Source organism: Ahaetulla prasina, chromosome 5 (assembly GCF_028640845.1).
Source record: "Ahaetulla prasina isolate Xishuangbanna chromosome 5, ASM2864084v1, whole genome shotgun sequence".
Taxonomy (NCBI): Eukaryota; Metazoa; Chordata; class Lepidosauria; order Squamata; family Colubridae; genus Ahaetulla; species Ahaetulla prasina.
This window is the reverse complement of record NC_080543.1, coordinates 123,063,862-123,074,977: the sequence shown is the minus strand read 5'-3', so window position 1 is coordinate 123,074,977 and position 11,116 is coordinate 123,063,862. Positions and strand designations below refer to the sequence as shown.

The window sequence follows — 11,116 nt, the reverse complement described above, 5'->3', positions numbered from 1 at the left end:
GGAACATTGAGCCAAAAGCCCCAAATTTAGTAAATCCTGATCGGGGTTGAACTCGTGCAGACAGGCTGTACAATGGCCCTGAAATCTGGCAGATAATTTTAAAATCATTGCTCCTGCTAGTCTCTGGGGCAGCAGAGAAAAATGCTACTTCTGGGTGGAAGATAGGATGTAAAATAAAAGCTGCCGACTTCCTACAAGTAGTCGTAAACTTGCAACACTTCATTTAGTGACTGCTCAAAATTACAATGCCCCTGAAGAAAGCGACTTATGACCGTTTTTCACACTTATGATGATTACAGCATCCTCATGATCATGTGATCAACATTCAGATGCCTGTCAACGGACTCGTATTTATGATGGTTACGGACCATGTGAGGACCATGTGATCATCTTTTGTGACCTTCTGACAAGCAAAGTTGATGGGGAAGCCAGTTTCACTTAACAACCGTGTGACTAACAACTGCAATGATTGACTTAATACAGGGGTGTCCAAACTTGGCCCCTTGAAGAGTGGTGGACTTCAACTCCCAGAATTCCCCAGCCAGCATGAGCTATAAATATGAGCAAGTTGCTGTCTGGGGAATTCTGGGAGTTGAAGTCCACCACTCTTCAAGGGGCCAAGTTTGGACATCCCTGACTTAATAACTGTTACAAGAAATGTCATAAAATGGGGCAAGATTCACTTAACAGCTGTTTTGCTTAGCAACAATTGTGGTCGTAAGTGGAGGACTACCTTTAATATTATTCTACCCAGGAATAGGGTTTGACCTCTCTTGGAGCAGTGTCTCATTGCACCTCAAAGAGGATATTCCGGAGCCAGGAAAGATCAAGGAGAAAGCAAAAGATGCTGGGAGCCTTTGAACTCAGAAAAACAGCGAATAAGGGATACACAGGCAGCTTTCAAATTATGGCTGCAAGGAGAAATTGACAGAGAAGGTTTCCGCATACTAACAACCTCCTAGCTGAGAGAGAGAAATTTGGAGCGGAGCGGACAAAAAGCATAATTTCTCCTGGCACACGGTTGTGAAATGGGTTCGACTCAAATAATCTCTAGAAAGGAACCAGACATATAACATCCTTGGAGGTTAACATTTGTTAAGGAAAGCCTCTGCACTTAAGAGTTCTGCAAACTTTCAAATCAAAGTTAGCTTGATGTCTGGTTCTGCTTCTCCGTCCCCATCCCCCCCCCCCCGGTCCCCCCAGTCTCCTTCAAACCGTTCAACTTTCACCGCAAAGAACTTTTGAAGGGAAATGTACTTTTTGGGTTGGCCTGAAATCCCTTTTGGACTTTTCAATGCCTGTGATCGGAGAGTGACTCTCCCAGAGGTGCTGTCTTACAAAGGTTGCTCTAGAGCACATCTGTATCCCTAACCATCAATTTTCATAATTTCTTTGGATCATTTTTTGTTGCTGTTGCTCCCCTGATTCCATTCTCCTCCACAGATGGTCAGTACAAGGGCCATCCAATAATTGATTTTGCAAAAGGGACTTACTTGTGTTTCACTTTTTTGGGATCCAAGATGTTCAATCTCCATAGGAGAACATAAAAATGTCAATTGAACTTCAGAATGTTGGGTTGGGTGGGCTGTTATGTTCATAGGGCTGTTATGTTCATAGCCTGACCAATCACTGATTTTTTTTTTAAAGTGGTATTGAAGGTCTACATATTAATTTAAATTTTCAGGCAGGCTTCCAAACCCTCAGTATGGATGCTTTTAAAATGCTGACATACAATATTACAAAATATTACTCCAAAAATCCCCAATTCTTTTGTTGTTCCTTATTACAGCATCTTCTAAAGTTGCCTGTTATTATTCAAGTATAAGGAGGAACGCAATATAGGTACCCTGTTTCCCCCAAAATAAGACATTCCCCTGATAATAAGCCCTATGGCCAAGCGCTTATTTCAGGGTTTTTAAAAAAATATAAGACAGGGTCTTATTTTCGGGGGAAACACGGCAGTCCTCACCTTACGACCAAAATCGAGCCCAAAATTTCTGTTGCTAAAGTGAGACAGTTGTTAAGTGACTTTTGTCCCATTTGATGCCCTTTCTTGCCACAGTTGTTAAGTGAATCACTGCAGTTTTTAAGTTAGTAACTCGGTTATTAAGTGAATCTGGTTCCCCCATTGCCTTTGCTTGTCAGGAGGTTGCAAAAGGTGATCACATGACCCCGGGACATTGCAACCATCAGAAATATGAACCAGTTGGCAAGCATCTGAATTTTGATCACGTGACCATGGAGATGTTGAAGTGGTCGCAAGTGTAAAAAAAGGGTCATAAGTCACTTTTTTTCAGTGCTGTTGTAACTTTGAACGGTGTTGTGTCTGCGCCCCCCGAGCTGGGCCCCCTGCCAGAAAGTGACTTGGAAAGTGAGTGGGAAGGGCCATCAGGACTTACCTCGGGAGCACCGGCTTCCCTGGCTCAGCTCCAGGAGCCTGAGGCAGGCCAGGTGGAGGAGATAACGAGGCCTCCTTCCCTGACTCTTTCCCCCTCCAGGCCACGCCTCCAGACCCAGCTGATGGCAATCAGGCCTGACTGGACCCTAGGTTTCGTAGGTAGGAGAGGGGGAAACAAAAGAAGCAGGGGTGGGGCAGGCCTAGGAAGTGCTGAGTCATGGAGCCACACCCCACAGGATATAAAAGCAGTAAGGGCTGCTATGCCTCTTCGTAGCAGGCAAATCAACTGCTTGACTAGAGCTGAAGTACTGTTTGACTCATCGGCATCAAGGGAGATAACAGAGACACTTGGCAGCTACTCGCTAGTTTGCTGCCAGAGCTGATAGTGCCGGCTAATTAAGTCATCGCTCAGACTGAGGCGAGGGGGACAGAACAAAAGGTCACTAAACAAATGGTGGTGGGTTGAGGACTACCTGTATAGATTTGGCAACTCAGCTTCACTCCCTGGTATTGTAAAGATTTTAGGCCTCTTTGAAATTACTATCCATGCCTTTCTCTAGCAAGGATGTACCCTGCAAGTATCACAGGGTAATGTGTTAATGCACAACCTTTGCCCAACCCCTATTAATCAATTATTTTAAATTGACCAATTTTAATTTATTTATTTATTTTAAAAAATAGAGCAGGCAACTGGTTTTCTGCTATGTTCTCCCTCATTTTCCTTGTTCATCTACCGTGTTTTCCCCAAAATAAGACCCTGTCTTATATTTTTTTGAGCCCTGAAATAAGCGCTTGGCCTTATTGCCATGCACTCAGAAGCCTGATTGGGCTTATTATCAGGGGAATGTCTTACTTTGGAGGAAGCAAGGTATGTCATTTGTGTTCTCCCTCATTTGCCTTGAGAGTCCCCTTGGACAGAAAGATTCAATAAGATACCAAAATGAAGAATAGCGAGGGGTCCTTCGTGCTCTCTGAGCTTGGTTGTTTTCTTGCAGATGTTTCATTACCGAAACTAGCGCTAGTTTGGGTGATGAAACATCTGCAAGAAAACAACCACGCTCAGAGACCACCAAGGACCCCTCATTTTAACCCTGAGCTACAAATATGCCCTTTTATTGGTACAAAGAATATTTTTCTGGGATCCAGATAGGGCAAAGAGACCTGGTTCTACATAAAAGTAGAACTGGCTGCCAATCAGATGGCAAAAACATCCAAGGAGGAGGAAAGAGAGAGAGAGAGAGAGAAAACACGTCTTCCCATGCTTCAATTTCTCAAGGAAGAAAGTTCAAAGCCAGACAGCAGAACAGCATTGCCAAAGGAGACTATCAGGATGCTGAGTTGCATCTCTCCAGGGCCTTGCAGGAACAACAGAGGACATTAGCATCATAAAGCAAGCTATTAAATTAGCATAACAAACCCCTAATAATTAATTACTGCTAGCACAATTCTCAGTTACTGCAAGTCCCTTGGACTGCAAGGCGATCAAACGGTCAGTTCTAGAGATCAACCCTGGCTGCCTTTTAGAAGGCCAGGTCCTGAAGATGAAACTCAAATACTTTGGCCACCTAATGAGAAGGAAGGACTCACTGGAGAAGAGCCTAATGCTAGGGAAGATTGAGGGCAAAAGAAGAAGGGGAGGACAGAGAATGAGGTGGCTGGATGGAGTCACTGAAGCAGTCAGTGTGGTCTTAAATTGACTGGGTCAGACATGACTTCGCAACTAACAACAACAACGAGCGCAGTTCAGCTTTCTATAAGAGAGACACAGACTAAATTTCAGGGGCTTCTTTTGGCTAAAATTAAGCTGCCAGCTCAGGGTCAGGTGATGCAGCTTCTCTGATCCAGGGAAAAACACCCTCACGTGGTTTTGGGTTGGATCCTTCCAATTTTGTTGTCTTGATTGCATAACCAAGGTTTACAGAACGTCCAGTGTCTCGACTAGGTTTTTTAAGCTTAAATCTGTTCTCCTATGGAGTCCTTGCTTTGGTTGCAATTGGAAGCTAAACATACTTCTGGCTTCTCCCTCAGTTGGGTGAATGTATTGATTGATGGTGAACTTTTAACAGAATAACTTTTACCAGAATAACAATAACTTTGGCAAAGCTGGTCCTGCTTGGGTGGAGACTCTTTGGAAGGAAAACTCAGCCTTAGGCGGAATACACACATTCTGTTTCTAATGTGTAAGGAGCTGCCATTATACATTATTATATATAGATGCCATTTGGGAAGGGCTTTTGAAATGATTATTCATTTTGATTATTACTTTTGGCTTTGTGTATCGTTTTGCATGAGTAGCCACCGGTTGTGCTTCTGAGAACATTTCAGCAAAACAATAAAAACAATAAAGCAAGAATATGTGTGTGTGTATGTATTTAGATAGAGATAGATATATAGATATAGATATGTACATATTTTATAAATATATAAAGTAAAACAGTCCAAATGGACACAGTCAACACTCTCTTGCTGTCTTCCCAGACTGCAAGGATGCAGAAGTTCCTCCCTAAGAACAGGCCGCGAAAGGCGGCTAGACAGCTGGCTACATTTGAAAGGCTGGCTTGTTCCGTGTTAAATCGACCGTGCTTAAAGCACTTCGCGGGCTCCCAAAAGCTCCGCCCGAGCGCCAGAACTGCGGTCCCGTGAGCTCCGCTCTCGGTAACCGTTAAGAGCCTCTCTCGGGGGAAAAAGCCAACAGCCTCCCGGGACATCTTTAACGGCAGAGGGTCCTCGTTTTCCACGGGGGTTCAACCCTCCGTTTCTTTCACATCTCGCCTCCGCTACGGCAACAAATACGGGGGAGTGAAACCCCCGGCGAGCCCTCCGTCGCTTGGGCGAGGGGATTCCTCTCTGCCTCCCAGGGCCGAGGGGGTCCCGCACTCACACGGCGCGGGGCAGGCCAGCATCCCAGCGCACCGCCTGGTTTCTCGCTTGACACCCAGAGCGCAACCGCCATCACTCTGCTAAACAAATCATTCCCTCAACACTGTCAAACCACTGACTAAATCTGCACTTCTATTAATCTTCTCATCGTTCCCATCTCCTTCCACTTATGACTGTAACTTTGTTATACTGATATTGTTTCCTGATTGCTTATTTGTAGCCTATGACTATCATTAAGTGTTGTAAGTGTTGTACCTTGATGAAGGTATCTTCTTTTATGTACACTGAGAGCAGATGCACCAGGACAAATTCCTTGTGTGTCCAATCACACTTGGCCAATAAAATTCTATTCTATTCTATTCTATTCTATTCTATTCTATGCTATACTATGCTATGCTATGCTATGCTATGCTATGCTATGCTATGCTATTCTATTCTATTCTATTCTATTCTATTCTATTCTATTCTATTCTATTCTATTCTAACCTAGGGCCGGTCTGTACCCTACCCTTAACCCGTGCGAGATTACCCTTAATCCCGGGATTCAGAAGCCAAAAAAAAAAAAAAAAAAAGCGCCCCGGACTGAGGAGGGCAAAGGAGAACGCCAGCCAGCGGGTCCCACCGATCTCTCTCCCGCAGCCTGGGCAGCGCCAGGCTCTCTGCGAGGAAAGTGGGACGGCGCTGCTGCTGCTGCTGCTGCTACCGCCTCCGAGCGGCCTGCCCTGCCCGATCCCGCTTCTCCCAGCGGAGGGCGGCCCGGCAGCCGGAGAGGGTGGACTGCTGGCCCGAAGGGAGGAGCCGCTGCCCAGCACTGGGGTGGTGGTGGTGATGAGGAGGGTGGCGGCGCGCCTGGCAAGAGGGGGCGCTCTTGGCCCCTCCTGCTGCCTGCCAGCCAAGCGAGCCCCCCCCCCCCATCCTCCTCCTCCTCTTCTCTCCCCAGTGCAGGGCGGGGCGCCGGGCGGGCCTCCTCCTGGGTGGAGGCGTTGAAATAGAGGCGGGCGGGCACGCGCCGGGGTTCGCCAGGAGGGAGGCAGGTCTCGCCCAGGTAGAGGAGCCCGATGCGCGGCGGCGGCGGAGGCAGCAGCAGCAGGAGGAGCAGCGGCGGCGGCGGCGGCTTCAGCAGGAGCAGGAGGCGGAGGCGGAGGGCGTGAGCCGCGCAAAGGGCGGGCCAGGCGCCTTCTTCCCGCAGAGCTGCCCTTGCCCCATGGCTACCCGGGTGTTGAGCATGAGCGTCCGCCTAGGGCCCGAGGAGCCCGTCTTCGCCCAACTCAAGCCGGTGTTGGGCGGCCGGGAAGGCTCGATCTTCGCACCGCCAGCTCCGGAAGAGCTCAAGCCGCCGGCGGCTCCTCCGCAGCAATCGAGCGCTGCCCGGATGCCCGGCGAGGAGATGGTGCAGGTGAGGAGGCGCCCGCCCGTAGGGATTGGCGGCGACGGCGGCTCTGGGACAAGAGTTCCCCGGGGCATGGGCAAAGGGCGGGTGGCGGCCCCGGCCGTTGGGCTGTTTGGGTGTGTCCCGGCCGCGGCCGAGCTCGGGCTGGGTGGGGCAGGCGGGCGAGCGGAAAGGAAAGTGAAGGGAAAGGAAAGAAGGGAAGGAAAGAGGAAAGGAAGGGAAGGGAAAAGAGAAGGAAAGTGAAGGGGAAAGGAGAGGAAAGGAGGGAAGGAGAGGAAAGGAGGAAAGGAGGAAAGGAGAGGAAAGGAGAGGAAAGGAGGAAAGGAAAGGGAAAGAAAAGGAAGGGAAGGGAAAGGGAAAGAAGGGGAAAGAGTAGGAAAGAGAAGGGGAGGGGAGGAAAGGACAGGAGGGAAGGAAAGGAAAGGAAAAGCGGCGTCCCGTCTTCTGCGTATACAGGAGGCTCATTCCGCCGCGGAGCAACGACTGAGACCGAAAAGGGCTCAGCGGTTGGGTAGCCGCTGCGCCGGGCTCTCTTCTCGAGGATGACCGGACGGGGTTTTCCGCCTGTTCCACTCTAGCCCGTCCCGCACTCTCCGTTCCAGCCTCTTTCGGACCTGCGGGCAACTTGCCAGCGCGGCCGCGCTCCGCGGCTCCTCTTTCCGCACGTGGCCGGGCGCGAAGGGAGCTTGGCTGGCTGACGGGCGGGTAGGGCCGGGTTTCCCCTCGGCTCGGCCCGGGCCGAGTGCCGGCGCTGGCTTCCCCGGCGCGCTGCCCCTCCCTGCGGCGGGCGCGGGCGGAGAGAGCGCGGCGGCAGCTGCCACCTTGGGTGCCCGGCCTGGCCGAGCCGAGGCGGAGGCGGAGGCTGAGCCAACCCCGCGCGCCCACGCAAAAAAGTCATTTTAGACGAGGCCAGGGGGGCGAGCTCGGCCGTCTGCCCTTTGCAAGCGGATCCCCGGCTCAACAGCTGGCCAGGCTAAAGTGGGAAAAGCCGCCAGGGACTTTGCTCGTTTTCGGGCAACGCCGCTTCCACTCGAAGCGCCCGTGGGGAGTTTCCCCCTCGGCTTTTTTCTTGGCGTGGGCGACGGGACCCCTTAAATGGTTGTGGAGGAAAGGACGGAAAAGCCGGCGGGTCGTTGCAGAGCGGTGCCTTCGCGCTGGGAAGCGAAGGGAGGCTAGCTTGCCCGCGGCTTTTGTTGGGAGACCCCCTTCCCTGCCCCTAGGAAGATATAAGGAGAATCGTGTTCAGGGTGGGCCAAAGACTTTCTTCTTCTGGCCCCCCCCCCCCGCAAAAAAAAAATCGTTGTCCGTCCGTCCCCAGCAATTTTGCTGGTGTTAAGCAAGAGTGGCAGAAGAACCATGGGTGGTCTTGGGCAGGAGAGCAGTTGTGGGGGGGCTGGCTTGGGGACCCCCCCCCAAGGAAGCCCGTTCTCAGCCCTGGCCCGGCTGTAGAGGTCCGGAGGGGAATGCGGGGTTCCTTCCCGAGGTAGAAGACCGATCTGGGTTCGTCCATCACTGCTGGGTCGCGTCGCTGTCCGTGGAATCTCTGGATCCGCGCAGCGCCTTGGGTGGTTGAAGAGGGTCTCCGAGGACAGGAACCTTCCCCGGGGCAACGGAGGTGGGTGGCGGTGGGGGTGATCAGCGGTGGGTGGCAGCCTCTGCCCCTCAAACGAAGGGAATGTAGGGACCGCAGTGGGTGCCCCCCGCTGAAATCCACCCTCTCTGAAAACCCTGGTCAGGTCAGGCCAGGCTTCAGGATCTCTTCCGCCCCCGCGTTTACCCTCTCTGGAAGTTGACCTCAAGCCCGCAGGTCTGGGAGGGAAGGCGGCGGTCGGAGAAATTGGGAGGGAGGGTGTCTTCCCGTTCATCCCGGTGGGTGGGAAAATCTCGAAAGAGAAAACCTGCCCTGGCAACCCTGGGCCAGCCTGGGGAAAGCGAAAGCCTTCGGATCTTGGTGGCACGCAGTGGACATTGTCAAACGAAAATGTTTTGGGTCTCCCAGTTCAATTGTTTTTCGCAAGATTTCCACGCCTGGCTGTTTGCCTTCTTCCTGTGGGAAAATTGTTGTCTTCTCTACAAGACACCCCCCCCCTCATAAAAAGTGACACAAAAGTAGTCCTACGATTTTATTTCTTCTTTCCTTCTCAGATATAAACCATTTTTGTCTGACTGTCTCTCTCATCTGTCTGTCTGTCTATCTATCTATCTATCCATCTATCATCTATCATTGTGTCTGTCTGTCTATTTGTCTGTCTATCTATCTATCTATCCATCTATCATCTATCTATCATTGTGTCTGTCTATCTGTCTGTCTGTCTGTCTGTCTATCTATCTATCTATCTATCTATCTATCTATCTATCTATCTATCTATCTATCTATCTATCTATCTATCTATCTAACTACCTACCTACCTACCTACCTACCTACCTACCTACCTACCTACCATATCTGTCAATCTACCTATGGTCTATCTATCATCTATCTATCTATGAGGAGGGGGACAACCTGAATGGCTTAAGATGCCAAAGAGTCCAAGCCAGCAGGGTGTCTGCATTCTTGGAAGCCTTGATTTAAAAAAAATAAATAAAAAAATCCTCCAGATGAAATGTAGAAAATGGCATGCAGGGCTTTTTTAGAGCGAAACGCTTTGCCACCCAGTTGTATCACTAGCTATATTTAGCCTTCCAAGATAACGTATCCAATAGTTTAATTTTCACTTTTGATTCTTGTAACGAACAGCTTTAATTAGTTATTCTTATCGTTCGCTTATCGTTCTTGAAGGTGTAGTCTGGTGGTAGGAAGGTGAAGCATGTCTCTATCAATGTGAGATCCTTCTACCTCTGCTTGCTTTTCTTAAAAGTAACTCAATAAAAACTTTTCATTTGGGCTGGATGATGGCTCTCCCTTTTTTGGGGGGAGGAATGCAAAACTTAATTCAAGACCTGAACAATTCCCGAAAATGAGTCCTGCTGGTGAATTTTAATTTTAATCTTTGTTCCTGCTCAGGCTACTATGTTCCCAAGGTTATAACTCAAGAGTTCTCTAATTCAGGAATAGACTAGAGTTTCTTTGACTAGCTTCTGGGTGAATTTTCCCCATTCTTCCGTACTTCTGGATCATGAGGGTGGCTTTTCGAGAGTGGGGTGTAATTTGTAAGCAATCTCATCCTGGGCTCGATTTTTGTAATGGGTTGGAGATTCATCATGGTTCCAGTTTGTAAGCTTATCTCTCTCTCTCTCTCTCTGTTTTTCTTTTTTGGCTGATTTTGTTCTCATCCAGACCCGATGCGAGATGGAGAAATATTTGACCCAGCAGCTTCCTCCCTTGCCCCCCCTCCCCGAGCACAAAAAGTACCGGCGGGACAGTGCCTCGGTGGTGGATCAGTTCTTCACCAATGGTGACGGGGTGCCTTACAGTGTCAACATGAACCTCTACCTGCCGGATCTGTCCCAGCTGAGGACGGGTCTCTTCAAAGCCCCGAGAGGCCCCGCAACCCACATCAAGATAGAGCCGGTCGGTGCCTTCAGCCACCAGAGTGAGACAACTCCTGTAGTCCCCAACTCTGCCCAGGCTCTCCCCGAGTTTACAAGCATCTTCAGCCCCCACCAGGCGCCGGATGTGAACAGCCTCTTCATCAAGCAGGAGATGTCTGCCTCAGATCTAGGCCTCTCTGTGCCTGGGCCCCAGCAGGGCCAGCTATACCAGCTCCTCAGCTCTCCCGATTTAGACCTGCCGAATGCAGCGGGGATGGACTCCCTTAGCAACGTCTCCCTCTCTTCCTCCATGACGGGCCTGAACACCCTCTCTCCAGCCATGCCCCAGACCTCCATGAAACAGTTCCATGGGATGCCCCCCTGCACGTACGCCATGCCCAGCCAGTTTCTGCAGCAGTCGGCCACTTACTTCCCCCCTTCGCCCCCAAGCTCGGAACCTGGCAGCCCCGACCGGCAGGTGGAAATGATGCAGAATTTAACCCCACCTCCGTCTTACGCTGCCACCATCGCTTCCAAGTTGGCCATCCACAACCCGAACTTGACCGCGAGCATCCCCATGAATTCGCCGAGCATGCCAACCGTCAGATATAATCGGAGGAGTAACCCCGACTTGGAGAAGAGGCGGATTCATTACTGTGACTACCCTGGTAAGCTTGAGGCAGGCGGAGAGACAAACTCTCCTCGCTTAGCGTCTTCCAAATGTTTTCTTTCTCTTGTGCAACGTGCCAGCCGATCTGCTCAAATAAGAGCATTTTGTGCCTGGTTTCAAAAGGAGAAAACGTTTAATAAAATAACCTTAAGCGCATGCAAGGTTTGAACATAAATGTCAGCCAAAGTCATAAGCCAGCATTCCACATCTCAGACCTGAACATTCCCATAAGCATGTTGGCTCAGAATGATGGGGAATGTAGTTCGCTCACTAGGGTGGGGAAGCCCAGCAGTCATAGCCACTTGAA

The 11,116-nt window shown here is 50.2% G+C and overlaps 1 protein-coding gene across 1 annotated transcript in view; it reads left to right on the top strand.

The window, feature by feature from the left end:
- The first annotated feature begins 6,109 nt into the window (after positions 1-6,109).
- The window catches only part of KLF5 (KLF transcription factor 5), a 40,649-nt gene continuing 35,642 nt past the window's right edge, over positions 6,110-11,116 (top strand). The window contains exons 1-2 of the mRNA XM_058185502.1: positions 6,110-6,674; positions 9,946-10,807. Coding sequence (XP_058041485.1) covers positions 6,483-6,674; positions 9,946-10,807 — 1,054 coding nt within the window. The 5' untranslated portion in view covers positions 6,110-6,482. The remainder of the gene's footprint in view (positions 6,675-9,945; positions 10,808-11,116) is intronic.